We start from the raw sequence: 14,557 nt of genomic DNA, 5'->3' as shown, positions 1-14,557 counted from the left end.
CTTATTACATGGTTTTATGGAAAGAAAACTTAAGGAATCAAACTTTATAGTTTGTTGAAAGGTTTTTCCTTTTTCTGTATAGTAGTACTGTAATAGAAGCAATGCCAGTTATGACGCACAGTATGAACTGTTCAGTTATATACGTGTGTATATATATATAAATTTTTATTTGAGTGTTCTGTAAGAATGTTGCCTGATCTGAGAAGTTAAATACAGAGAATTCTAGAATCTTTCTACTTAAACATAACTGCATTTTAAAGAAATTTTTTTAAGAAAAATTGCATTTGTTTTTCATCACTAAATTGCTACTGGATTGTGAAGAAGTGGCAGTACAAAATATTACCCTTTTAAAGGTCTTTTGAAGAGATAATTTTAATGTGTGTAACTTAGCCACAAAGTATGAATGTGATTGTATTTCTTTTACCTTAGTAGGATTCTGATCCTGAAAAAGACATAGACGTGTCCAGCATATACTGTGATTCATGACTGGGCTTTCTAGCAAGTTAGTTTCAAATGGTATTTACTGTATGATATTAAGCACTTGCCCATATTGCCAGTCCTCCTAATTTTATTGCATGTCATTTACTTGCTTTTTTCAAAAAGCCTACTTTTTACAGTCATATGGTTTTGTAAGGGTTTCAACTTAGAGTAACACTTAAAATATTCCTACCCTCATGATTCTAGCGAAAGCCTTAAAAGTGGAAATTCTAACTGCTCAAGACCAAGGTGGCAAGTAACTCCCCTCTACTATTTAAAATAAAATACTTGCTTTTAAACAAATAGCATAGGGTTTTTTTGGGTAACCTGCAATTTCTCTGTGCCTGTTCACGTTGTGACAGAGTACAATATAAGTGTATCAGGTTCTGAACTCAGTCTTGGGGTTGGGTATTGAGTGGTAGGCTTGAGTTTATGGATGTATTACGACACTTGCTCTGCCCATGGAAGTGCTGGGACATCTTGTTTGAAAAACAGTTATTATGAACAGTCTAAGGCTGTTGATTTTGAAGGTCTTGATTATTATACTGTTAACATGAAAGACATTTTTTCATTCAAGGACCAGCAGAGGGGACATTTATGTTAAGCTATGGAGACGAGAGCCAGCTAGCAGTGCAAAGTGCCAGAGATGCTTTTAAATAGCAGCTTTGCTCTTTACAAGACAGGATGAAGGAACAATGATAAGTATTGTTAAAAGTAATAGCGTACACACTTTCTCCTGCCTGAAATGCTGTTGAATTTTGAAGCTTGCAGGCACATCACTGTCAAACTGAAGAGACAGAGATGGAGATTAGAGTTGAGTGTTTTTTAAGTTTCCTAATTATTCAATCCTTTCAGAAAAAATCTGTGGGAAAGACATCATGGTTATTTTTGTTAGCCTCTTTGTAGTCTGTGGGTAGTTTAATTTTCATCACACACTGTCTAATATTAGCTTGTATGAAGCCAATGGTTAAGAATAAGCTTTATCTAAAACAATAAACTTACTAGAGTGTAGTTTTATCTGTATAGGACCTTGTATCTCTGTTGTTGGAAGCAGAGATGCTAGGGGCCTCTCCAGCTTGCCCAGAGTGAAATGGACTTTAACCACTATCTTGAAGTGGGAGAATAGAACGTTTAGATGAATGATAAACTACTGAGGCCCTCCAGATCCTATATTCATGATGCCATTAACTGCTACCTTTTGGTTTATCCTTTGGGCCTTTAGATGCTGCTATATACCTGTCTGCCAGTGAGGGAGTCTGGCCTTGAAACAGATTTCAGACTTAAGCAAAGGAGGTGGAAATGAAGAAATATGTACTTCTCGATGTAGCTCTAAGAGGGAATGAAGCATGGAGATGTTTTAGATGTGTCACAGTTGGACTTAATTTATTTCTTACTGCTAACACTGGTACTGTCATAAATGAAGTCACAATGTAATTTCTCTTGTTTCTTATTATTTGAAGCTCTTAGAGGCTGGATTCTTATTTAAAGTAATCAGGTTTTCTTATCAGTCCTCACGTTCATTTTCAATTCAGATAATGCCATTAAGTGTCTTAGATATGGAACTGTGATAATAAGAAATGCAATGTGGAAGTTATGAACTTTTCCTTGAATATATTATACTTCAGAGCTCTTTACTTTTTTTTTTTTCCCCTAAAGCAATATCAGATATTTCTGGAGACCTGCGTGATCACTCTATTCTGTTTTTATTCTACTTCGTGACAAATACTAATTTTCATTTAAATCTGCTTTTTTAAAGCTGGCTACTTTAATAAAACCTTCTCTGCTTTTGAAATAGTTTTGATTTTGTAGTTAAAACAAGAAAATAAGTTGGTTAATCCTTCAGATAAAAATTAATTTTATATGTAATTTGTAGCATGAGCTTGAATCATGTGTCTAGCCTGTCTATACCAGTATGCGTGTTCCCTGCCTGAAGGAACCAGAAGATGATGTCGTGCATGGATGTCTGTCCCTCTGCATGCACTGTTAAATCTTAACCTGTTAAGATTCCCTTACATTTAAACTGTCAAGCTATTACACTAACCGTGTTAAAAAAAAACCAACAACAAAACAAACAAACCCCAAAAACCTGCTTCATTTAACGTGATATGGTAACTTTTCGACTCTCCTGTGCGAAAGCTGTGCTGCTTGGCTTGCCCTCGCAAGCCTTGTGCTGCCCCGCAGGTGGCAGTAGTGGTCTGGTAGAAAAGACCTCGACCCAAACTTCTGTGAGTGGTGTTCGTTTTTAACTTGGCAGTGAAAGTAAAAACAATTACTTTCCATTGCTTTTTTTCATTTTGTTGTTTGGTGCAAGATGTTCCTTTTTATTTGGTCCCTGGATGGCGTTTGGCCTTTTAGGCAAAGAGTCTCTTTCAAAAAACTACAGAAGCTAAAGACTTGTCTGAATTTGTTGTGCTGTAAGGCACTAGTTTGCTGTTTTACTGTGTGGTGTCACTATGTAAGGGTGCTAGTGAAAATGTCTTCACTACCAAGTAGAGCGTGAAAGTACTGGGTAAGACCTGGAAGCTGGAGAATCCTTCAGCCATTCAAAATGTCAACACTCTGGCCAAATTCAGGTTTTATTCAGTTCTGACTTTCAGTGGATTTCAGTGCTTATAAGAGGGGATAGATGTTGACCTGTTGTTCTAGTCGTAACTTCTGTTTTTTAAACTGCTTATCCACTGGTTATCAAGATGAAATCATGTTTGATTTCTCTTTTCCTCTTACATGTATTTCATATTTTTTTAAATTAGATTTGTGTCTGGTATACTGTTAAGATCTGCAATCCTGAACCATCACAGAAATGGAAAAGATGAAGAATGCTTTTCTGTAAAGCAACAGCACAAATTATTTAATGATATTCAGTGTAATTACATGTTGTTAAACAATTGTAATTGAACACTATATTTACATGATGTTTGCATACCCTCTGCAGAGTGTGCAAAGCATGTTAAATACATAACATAAATAGCCTTAAAAGAATGTTAGTTTCTGAGAGCAAACAAATTATCTGTTTTCATATGTAATAGCAGAATGGGGAAGTCTTACACATACAAGTATTACTTTTGATGTAAAGTTGAACAAAGATTTTTTTAATGAGGAAGGGGTTTTCAAAGGAGCCTGAGGATGCTCCACAGATACCCAAAACCAGTTAAAAAATGGTGGTAGCTGGCACTGAGTTCCATGAGGCATATTTTAAATATTCAGCCAAAGGTCTGATTTTGGAGTGTGTGCGTTTAATATGAGTAAGATGGGCTTTTGACTTTTACTCCCATTAGTTCATGTTAGAAAATTCTAATACTTTATTACTCCTAGTCTGATCTTCCTTCAGCATTTTATCAAATACTTCACACAGTTACTGCTAAAGTGGCATTGAAATGGTAGTGAAACTTAGAACAATTTGGGTTTTCAAAAGCACTAAACTAATAAGCGATATTGTAGTTATGCTCTTGCATGTAATTACTTCAGAGGATGATAAAATGAGGGGACAATTGGATTCAAAATGCTGAAGTGCAAATCAGGAATTAGTTTCCTAATTTAGTAATTTATAAATAATACACTATCAATAAGGGACTGAAAATAGTATTGCAGAGCATCTTGTTTTCTAAAATAATTGGTATGAGTAATACCAATTAAGACTACTTCTGAAATTGAGGTGGAAGTTTTATGTGCTATTATAAATATAAATAAAGCTGTAAATGGTGTCAATAACCAGACCTTGTCCTAAGAGTTGTCCAAAGCTTAGCTTGTGTCATTCAAGTATAACTCAGAATTACAGATTCAACTTCTAAGTCAATTGTTCAAGTGATCAATTTGGTATTATATAACTGGAAACATGCAAAGCATTTTAATTTCTTCGAGAATTATGTTGTGAGCATTTTGTTTAGTAAGAGAAGACCTACAAAAAGCATATGCTGTTATTATTATCCAGAATCCAATAAAAGATAGTTTTTCAAATTATTGCCATATGTGTGTAGGAGTTGCTTTGTACTGTAAAGTTATTTTAGATACCAGAATAATTTCTTTCATACTTTGAGTTCCTCACTATTGAAGTGTCCCATTAGATTTTCTATTACTTTGACTATTGTGTAATATATAGTTTACAATAAAAGAAATTTAACAAGTAATTGAAATTCCAGATTGTGTGCAAAATGTGCCGAATGAAGTAATGGTATTTGCAGGGTTGTTGTATGAGTGCAGTAGCTGTGGTGAAACTACTATAAAACTGTTAAATATGCTCCCCCTCCCCCTGCTGTCTTTAACCACTGTTATAAAAGCTTGAGAAAATAAAGCAATCTTAACTGGCTGACAAACATTCCAACAGAGAAATTAATGTATTGTAAATCATATGTTGTAACTGGTTATTCATATTTTTCTTATTGTTTCTATTGATGTACAAATTCATGGGCAGTTTTAACAAGGAAAGATTACTGAGGAAAGGCTTTTTTAAATATTTGTATGTGTTTCATGTTGAACAATATTCTTGGGACCCAGCAGAACAGTAGCTGAAGCAAAGGAAGTGTCATTTGTAGTGCTGCTTTCTTAGACCAATGCTTTTGTCTCTGAGCTAGTGCAGACTTAAAGGATGTCATGACTGAGTTTATTTTAAGATGGAGTTTTTGAATGTGCATTTTGTAATGCTGACATAAACTCAGAAGTTAAGAAAAGCATAATTTATACAGGAAAATCACCTCATTGATTTGAGTTAATTTTGTTCTATAGAGTACTTGCAGATGACTGCCAACTTAAAGGTACATAGGAGGGACTGTATTTACAAACCACTTTTGAATGTATTATACTTCAGTAGTATATCATCAAAGATTTATTGCTAACAGTGTAGCTATATTTCTTCATGCCCTTTTGATTTACATTCAGATGTCCTCATGGATCTTTCCTTCTCATCTTCATGCCCTTTTGATTTACATTCAGATGTCCTCATGGATCTTTCCTTCTCAGCTTAAACAGATTCATAGCCTCCGGAAAGAAATTTTAAGATGGTCCAAAGCAATTGCTGAAGAATTTTAGAAATTGTTTTGTTTTCAGGTGTCAGTTTTCTTTCTCCAGTTGTGGAACAAGCTCATGATGCAGTTTCTCTTGTTGTCCCTTTTTTTTTTTTTAGCAACTTCATTATTTGCTATAACTAAATAGCAAAGTGTGGGGCATGGTAGCATTTGGTGGTGTGGTAGCACCTGCTTCAACAATATTCCTTTTTTTAGAGTGCTACACCTGTGACCAGTATGGCAACGTTCTTCGCAAGCACTGGGCAGTCATTAAGCAAAGTCCTATAAATTAGGTGTTATTTGCATATGTTACCAAGACTGTGTTATGGTCCAAGTATTCACAATAGTCTGTCTCCTTGTATTGTTCATATACAGATCTCAGGGCTAGCCCAATGTACTTGTTGCATCCAGAATTCTGTAAATGTAGCACAAGTGTGTTGTACAGAGCTTTCTGGACATAAGAAAGCTAGGATGAGTGGTTCTGCATGTAATTCCAACAACAGATCCAGTCCTGAGCAAGAAAGCCAACTATAGTTGGCAACAAATACTGAAGCAGCCAGAGAAACCAGGACACATGCTTAGTTCCACTTCCTCTCATTTTGGATTGAGAGTTTACAATTTGTCAGAAGTAATGGATGCAAACCCCATGCTTACAAGTCACAAATAGATCATCACATTCACAGGAAGGCTGTTAACACAGGTACTGGGTATGTAAGTTGAAAATCAGTATTAAGTCTTCTACTTTCTTTTCTTGAAGTGTTTGTTGGGGGACACTTGGCATCTCCAGCTTTATGGTGCTCAAAAAGACACCTTCCTATTACAGTTTGCTTAGTTTTGGAGTGAATGTTAATATACGTTAAAAATTGCAGTGGTAGCTGGAAGCTTTTCTGTGGCAATAGGAACAGTAGTCCCAAAAGAGAAGACTGTTTCTGTGCAAGATGAGCTTATATAATAGATAAGGGGAACAGTGTGTTTTGAGCCCTATTATGTGTGTTCTGTTCCAGAAGGCAGTTCAGATATGCATGTTCTACCTGCAGCGAAGGACTAGCTGAGGATACCTGTTGTCAAAAAAAACCTCCGAACCAGTTTCCATACATTCATTGTTCAGCCAGGAGATTTCTTTCATTCACTAAGTAAAAATTACTTTCTGTAGAACAAAAAAGCTCAAACTTACCTCCAGAAACTACTTATTTGTGTGGTGCCCAGTGGGGTCTTATTTCTGTATGCAGTTATATTATAACTGTACAGAGTTCAGATGATCTCAGTTACAGCATAGTTCTTGCAGAATATTTGATTGAAGTTGTGAAACCAACACTGGGATTGTGGCCTTAGCATTCTGTAAAAAGGCATTTTGGACTGCCCAATTGGGCCATCAGTTATCAAAATTAATCTGTGACACCTGTTTGCCTTCATAATTACTATTACCCTGGAAAATTTTGGAATGAGGTTTCCTATCTGTGCGTACTGGAGCCATGCTACAAGACAACATAGGAAATCAGAGAGAATTCTATTTTTTTATATAGCTACCTGGTTTTTCATGAGGATTGTACTAAAGGAGGCGCTTGAAAGGCATCAGCCTATGTAAGTAAAAAGAATTTTTGTTAATTCTTTATGAATTATAGCTTGAACACTTACATAAATGAAATGTTTTGCATAGTTTTAATTAGCGGGATAGTGCGTTAGGCTTTGTTATGAAAATTAAGTTTTATATCTAAGAATTAAATTTGATCTGTCTTTTCTTTATATGACAGTTGTATTTGATGCAAAGGCAGTGTCTGCTGTAAGAAATTCTAAGTATGGGATAAGAGCACATCATTGGCATGAATGTGTCACCTCAAGATTATGAAAATAAATACAAACTTTTAATTTAGTTGAGTAAGCATTTTAAAAAATAAAATGAAAGTTAGCGTTCTCCTAACTTTCTCTGTTAACATTTATGCTAGTCTTTCTTTACTGTTCAGTTCTTCTTTTGTTTAGGAATAACCTTCAAGTTAAGCAAAATGTTGGCAGTACTCCCTGTTGTCTCATAATTTGTTAAATACTTTCCTAAATCTTGCATCTGTGTGGTACATGATCAGATAAACAAAATGAGTGAGATTTTTGTAGGAATAAGTTCAATGATGTACTGTTCCCTCAAGAGAAAAGACACCATAGTGTAGCTAATAAACACTCATTTGTATTGATCCAGAGCAGTGTAAAGGGAATGTTCTGGATCCATGTGGCTTCCTTTCAGAAAGATGCTGCAGGGAAGAGCCAGCCAAGGTTTGAAGCCAGCACAGGAGCTGCGGTAGCAGCCAAAGAATGGGTTAGGGGACCTACTGATACCATCAAAGTCCTACTGCTGTCTTCACTGTGAGCATGTTCATTCCATTAGTGGTTTGTTCTAATGCATCCTTTCCCTTCCCTTACTTGGTGTTCCATTTAGCTAATTCCTCTTCTGCATACCAATCTAAATATCCATACTTCAAAAAACTGAAATAACAATTTGTGAATAAAAAAAGGCTATAACTGTACTTTCTACTCAGCTTGTTTGTTCTAATCCTTTCCTTTATCTGTCTTGATTATACAGATTCTGAGATAATTGGGTGATGTTTTAATCATCTATCTAGCACAGGTTGGTTCTTAGGTATGATTGCAGTAAGTGGGAGTAATATTAATAAACACATCTGAATTGAAGAATAAATATTGTTGTTTTCTTTTGGTCAAAGAATCTCATTAAAAACAGGAAGTTCTGTTATATTTGTAGATGGAACAGTAGAAGCAGCACAAATTCAATGTTATTGCTTCTGTGATACATCCCAATTTCTTAATGAGCTGTGGGTTTCTTTTTATGCAGAGACTTGAAGGGTGTTATAGTCACTCTGAGTGACAATGGGCATCTTCAGTGTTCCTACCTTGGAACTGATCCTTCACTCTTCCAGGCTCCTCGAGTTGATTCTAGGGAAATAAACTATGAAGAATTCAATGCTGAAATGAAAGCGCTTCAGAAAATCATCAAGGAGGCCACAAAAACACAAGGTATACCTCTTCGTTTTCTGTAGTTCTGACTTTCCTTTTAGGACTTTAAAATATTTTGTTTTATTTTCATATTTTAATTGTAATTATATTTCTGTAGGAAATGTAGTATTTAATAAAGTTTCAGTTTTAATAAAAAAATGGACAAACAAAATTCTAGACTGTAAGGCCCTTCGATACAGAGTTTTTTCTTTGTATTTTCATAATGCCTATTGGAACTTTCAAGATATTTACGTCAGTTTGCAGATAATTCTCACTAGTGCAAGGGTTCAGAGCAAAAACTGACAAGCATGTACTACCCAAAGGCAAGAAAACTTAAGAAATTTCACAGCAACAGTCTGATATACTTAGGCTTCAGAGAGAGCAAAAGTACGCCAAATTCTGTTTTATTATTACAAATGGCTTCTTAAGTCATGCAATTAACAAAGAATGACACTTGTTAGAGCAACTTTTCTGTTCTTTTAACTTCTTTAAAAAGCGATAGTATTTGAAGAACATAGCGAAAGGTATCAAAACCCAAATAACTGATCATGATAAATTCTGGAATTTACATACATTGCTAATAACTTGCATTGATTTTGTTCAAGTAATGGCACATAATTTCTCCAGAGATCTTTCAAAGTTTGTGTTTTCATAACTGAGTTTTTAAAACAGTTTATTGAACTTGCATAGGGAATTGGAAGCATGTGATTTTACAGGAAACTATGGAAAAATCTTAGACAAATAGAAACAACCAATTAAAATCTTTTCCTGATGATACTTAGTATGTTCTTAAAATGCATTAAAGAAATAGTCGTGGCTTTCTGTGTGAGAAAGAGTGAAAAAGCTCACAGCTGAAATCACTAGAAAAGAAATTATTTATTTGCAGTTGTGAGCTTGGTGCTACAACTCAAGTATTTCTTTTTTGTAGTTGCATGTAACTTGGTGATAGACTAATATCAGTTTTTTAATTTTACAAATCCAGTAATTGGTTATTTAAACATATAGGTATGGGTGAATTCCATTGATATTTACCACAGCCCTTTGTAAGTGTTTTGACAATTTTGTCTGGCTATCATAACCAATGGAAAGAAAAGCATAATGGAAGGAATAAATCCATTTGAAGTGAATCAACATCTGTTTGTTAGATTTAACATATTGTGTGGAAGATGTAGAGAGAGAGAGAAAGGAAACACAGCTGTCCTTTATAACTTTTCTAATAACTACTATTGACAAGTTTACTGTGAGTATTGTTGATCTTTTTCCCATTCTCTCTTCCTCTTAATTTTTTTTTTCTTCCTCAATATTTCTAATCTGAACTAAGGTGTTACAGTGGTGTTTTCAGATGAGTTTTTATGAATGCTCTTTCCGTTGTGGAGAGGTGCTCTAGTGATGTGGTGTTTGGCTTTAACTGGATGTAAAACTTGTGAGAAAACCTTTTTTACAACAGAACATTTTACTTCTGAAGAATGCCATTCAGTTTCGGATTTTTGGCTTTGTTTCATTTTGGCTTTTTTCTTAGTACTTTAGCTAAGTCTTAAAATAACTGCTAATCATGTCTAGTTGAATACAAAACACTTTTGAATGTTGGTCACCATGAAGTTACTGCTAAGCATAATCTTTACAATGAGCCATTGACTTTTCTGTCTTTTGGATTCACATTTGTGCAGTAAGAGCTTGTGTTGTTTTGAAAATACCTACCCTTATATGGAAATAATTTTTCTTTGTTTCATTTTGACTTCCAAACATGGAAGGTATTTAGAATTAGGTCATCATATATAAAAAAAACAACCTTAAGACTAGTTATTTCCATAAACGTCTTGTATTTCTGTCCAGTGCTGACCATTAAACTGTTGAACTTAAGTTGTTTTATACATTTTGAAGAATAAGGATTTACATTATAAACCAATGAAATATTTTAAAATCTTAACTGTTATACTAACTTAAATCTAGTGTTACTTGCATCAGTCTGGATGACATAACTGATTAAACATAGGTGTTTTGGCTCTGTTTAATGGTAAGAAAAAGCTAATACTTACATGTAAACTTTGGTTGTGATCTCTGTCCTATTTCTAACTGAAGAAATAACTGTATGACAGAAGTTGCATCATAGTTTGCTTGAAGAAGCAACCTGAAGAGAAATGCTTAAGAAGGGATAGAAAAGGAAAATATTTTCTTACCTGTACAAGTGGAATGGATTGTGCTGATCTAGGTGTAACTGGCAGAACCAGTTGTGTGCAATTGTGGCAGTATGAAACAGGCCTAAGCTTCTTTAGTAGTTGATATTGGAGGAATGTGTTTTTGTTTTGCATTTTTTCCTTGTAATAAAGGGAGGCATTTTTCTCTGAGCACAAGAAAATAAAAACTTATTTTCTGTCCTAATCAAAATCTTTTCTCTTGACCCTCTTGTTAGAAAGAGATAATGTGCTGCCTACTAGTTCTGGGTCATTTTCAGGACCCTATGGGTAATAAAATTCTTGCAGCTTTCTGAATGTGCTCATGCTTTCAACTATTATATGTTAATTTCCCCTTTACATTAAGTCTTTACTGTTTGTTACTTTGGGAACTATACGTTTCCTGTTTGGCTTTTACTTTTTCCAATACATTTAGTATTAAGAAATAAAAGTGCTTTTCAGAAAAACACAAATACCTTAGAGCTGGACTTGTGGACTCTTAAGAGATTGTTATTAAGTGCCTAGCTTTTAATCTTTACAACTTTTTTTACATATAGTTCTATATCATGGATATAAATGAGTTCATAGCATTCTTTGCCTTGTATGTTGGCAGTCTTGGAAATCATCAGGTAATGTATTGTTGAGATATAAATGTAATATAAATATTACATTATAAATATTATATATTAATCATTTATATATTAATATAAAATATTTATAAGTATATAATGATGGAGGAAATATAAATTAATATAATGTTGAAATTGTATTATTTTTAGAAACGTAGCTGCATGTTTGTTAAAGGAGAGCTGATTTACTTTTTGTTTCAGATATTTTGCCCAAATCTGAAAAACACAGAGGTCTAATTGTCACAGCCGAAGTTTCACCTGATTTGGATGCAGAATCTGTATGTACCTGTATAAAAAGAAAACTGCACTGAAAACTTTGGTTTCATACATGAGTAAATAATGGTTGATCATGGATAGTGGTTACTACATATTTGTATTTGTTGGACTGAGCTTCTGCATAGCCCCCAGTTTTCCTGCACTTTTGTTAATGATTTTTAACTAGAATTATTAAAATTTTTTAGCATATTCTTTCTGGGGACCTTTAGATTGCTGTCTAAGCAAATGTAAGTGAATGAGAACTTTGGATCTGGAGTAACTTCGTAGTAGTGAGAATTTTTAATGGTGAGCAGTTAGTAATATGGGGGAAACAGTAAAAGTGTCATCCTGTGTATCTTTTAAAGATAGAATACATGAACCACTCAAAGATGTGTTGTAAGAAATAATCTTTCTCTGGCAAGATATCGTTCAGTATTCTTTGGTGTTGCAACCTAATGAGTTTATTCATCTTGCATACATACGTAGTTTATAAAAATGAATTCACATTAAGATTTAGGAGAGCTTATATTGTCTCTTAAAACTTTTCACTTTAACAATTCAGAATGTACTAATTGCACTGGAACATCTGTAATTAGTCATTTTTGGCCACTAATTTCCGCAAAACTGTTTTTTCAGGGCTACTTACTGTTTAAAAAATACGCAGGGAGCTGCTTTTTAATACTTGTGTGTGTGTGTATATATATATTTGATATATTTATTTAAACTCTGTTATTATTACTACTGCTACCTCTACTACTATTTTTCTGTGATAAAGGGACCTCTTTATAATGTGCTAGTGTCCTAGCACTTGTCTGTGGAAAAAAGGACAGTGTGACATGGTCTTGGCTAGCTGCAATAATCTGCTCACAATGCTTAGAACTGTTAAGTCCATAGAATGCTCTAATGCTGCTGGGCTCATTTGCTCAACCTTCCAGATGCAAAAGGTCTGTTTCATATATAACTAACTCAATGTTTCAACTGAACCACAGCCTTAAATCTTTATTTCCCAAGGCTGTCTATATATCTTAGTTTCCTGTGTGGTAGGCTTTCCTGGGGGTTCCTTCAGTAGCCATCTAGAAAGGAAAAATGTGATAAGATGCTTCATGGGGAAGGATCAATACAGCAAATGTGGGAACAGTTTTAGGGCTTCTGCAGTGATCTTGGAACCTACAGGCTTGCAGATACTACTTCCGCACATGTGAAAAAATTCAAAGTGCGATGTGTGTGGTAGAAGCAAAGAGGATACAGATGTATTAAAATGGATTAGATAACCAGAATGGTCTTCCACTTGCTTATTTAACACCACCTTCTGTGTATGGCCTCTGATCCAGGAAATCCAGCTGATTTCTGAAAGCTGAATATGGTAAGGATCAATCTCTTTGGATCCCTATTGTTGCTTCAGAATCAACCTCTGGTGACCACAAACAGTGGGCATGACAACCAGTATGAAAGTAGCTATGTTTTTTTAACTTAAAAAGATACACAATGTACAAATGTAAGTTGTATTTCTAGAACCCGGAGAGCCTACCAGCTTCCTGACTTCTTAGGAACCTTGCAGATGTGGATCTTATACTGGCATGTTGGGATGAAAAGGAGGGTGGGTAGAGGACATCAGATTGTTCTTATACTCTTTTATCAAGAGAAGGTGTAAGTTCAAGTCAGTAATTTGGTATTATAGCAGAAGTGAAGTGTTTCTTTAAAATAAAATATTTTAAACAGGAACATTTTCTTAAACTGTAGCTATTAAAATAGATAGCAAGGTCAGGATGGATTTTGAATTAGATGGAATTTGCCTATTGAAATAGAAATTAGCAGGAGTAGCAAGATGCCTGCTATAATTTTCTTTTGAAGTTCAAAATATATTTCTGATTATAAGATAGTGTGTGATGATTTTGTAGCACGTACTATGATGCGCATATAATACATTGGCAGATTGGAAGTCACCTTTCCCTGCTGAATAACAGAAGGTATTTCCAGAATTTAAATAAAATATACAGTGGAAAGTAGTGTGCCAAATAAAACAGTTTCAAATATTCATATATACATCAGAGTGTATTAGTTTCTTATATACACAACATTCATGACCTTTTGCTATCCTTTTTGCAGGCAATTTCAAACAGAGGCTTTACATTTTCAGAAGGAACTCAGAAATGTATTTTGTGTATTTTAATCTGTCATAGGAATGATAAGTCCTTTACTGTTAATTCCAGGTTTACCAAGTTGATGGTAGGAAAGTAATATTGCATTCATTGTGTTCATTCATTCATGTGTAGTATTGAATTTACTCTGTTTTCATCTTTTTCTTCACAGCAAGCCATTGACAGTGAGGTAAAAGCAGAGGCAGTACCATCAGTTACAGTAAAGGTACTGTGCCTGACTCAAACAGTAGCTTTCAAATAATGGTGGCAAATTTTAACAAACCTGTCACTTTCTGTGTATTTCACTTAAATAATGAAAATGAGTAAAATTTGAAATGTGATATATACTTAATTCTTTTTCTCCTTACTATGACAAGGTGTCATTCTAGCAAGCCTTCTGCTGAAGTCAGAAAGTGATTGGAGTTTTATGTTTGATAGGCTTATCAGGAAGCAGACATGAAAACATTATTAGTTGTTTTTGAAGTTGTAAGAATAATTCTTCCAATGCTTTTCAAAGGAAGTAAATGTTTGGTTACTCAAAGTGTGCTGTTTGTTATCTTCAGCTGCCTTTTTAGTTGTTAATAAACAAAAATAGACTTTCTTTTATAAAAAGACTTTCATAGCTTTTGCTAGTGAAAAAAGTTGCTAGGGAAATCTAATTTGAAAATTGACATCATTGCAGTCCTCCATGAGAGCTGCTGCCTGTAACTGATTCTAAAGAAAGTGTGAGTGTGTATGTGCATAGGTATGCATGTGTGTGCAAGTGTAGTTTCTCCTCAGTATTGCCTAAATACAGTAATTTTCTGCATTTTTAGATACTAAAATGTTACAAAATAAAATTCTAATCGTCATAAAGTCTGTGACAGTTTTGCTCAAAGAAGTTCAGATGAATG

At 34.4% G+C, this 14,557-nt stretch overlaps 1 protein-coding gene across 2 annotated transcripts in view; it reads left to right on the top strand.

The window, feature by feature from the left end:
- Positions 1-14,557, top strand: part of BBS9 (Bardet-Biedl syndrome 9) — a 314,570-nt gene that overhangs the window by 46,662 nt on the left and 253,351 nt on the right. For both annotated transcript variants that reach the window (XM_049817185.1, XM_049817186.1), the window contains 3 exons: positions 8,311-8,492; positions 11,473-11,549; positions 13,837-13,890. In XM_049817185.1, coding sequence (XP_049673142.1) covers positions 8,311-8,492; positions 11,473-11,549; positions 13,837-13,890 — 313 coding nt within the window. The remainder of the gene's footprint in view (positions 1-8,310; positions 8,493-11,472; positions 11,550-13,836; positions 13,891-14,557) is intronic.

This window comes from Accipiter gentilis, chromosome 14 (genome assembly GCF_929443795.1).
Source record: "Accipiter gentilis chromosome 14, bAccGen1.1, whole genome shotgun sequence".
NCBI classification, from domain to species: Eukaryota; Metazoa; Chordata; class Aves; order Accipitriformes; family Accipitridae; genus Astur; species Astur gentilis.
Note: the sequence above shows the minus strand (reverse complement) of the source record. Positions and strands in the feature narration are given on the sequence as shown.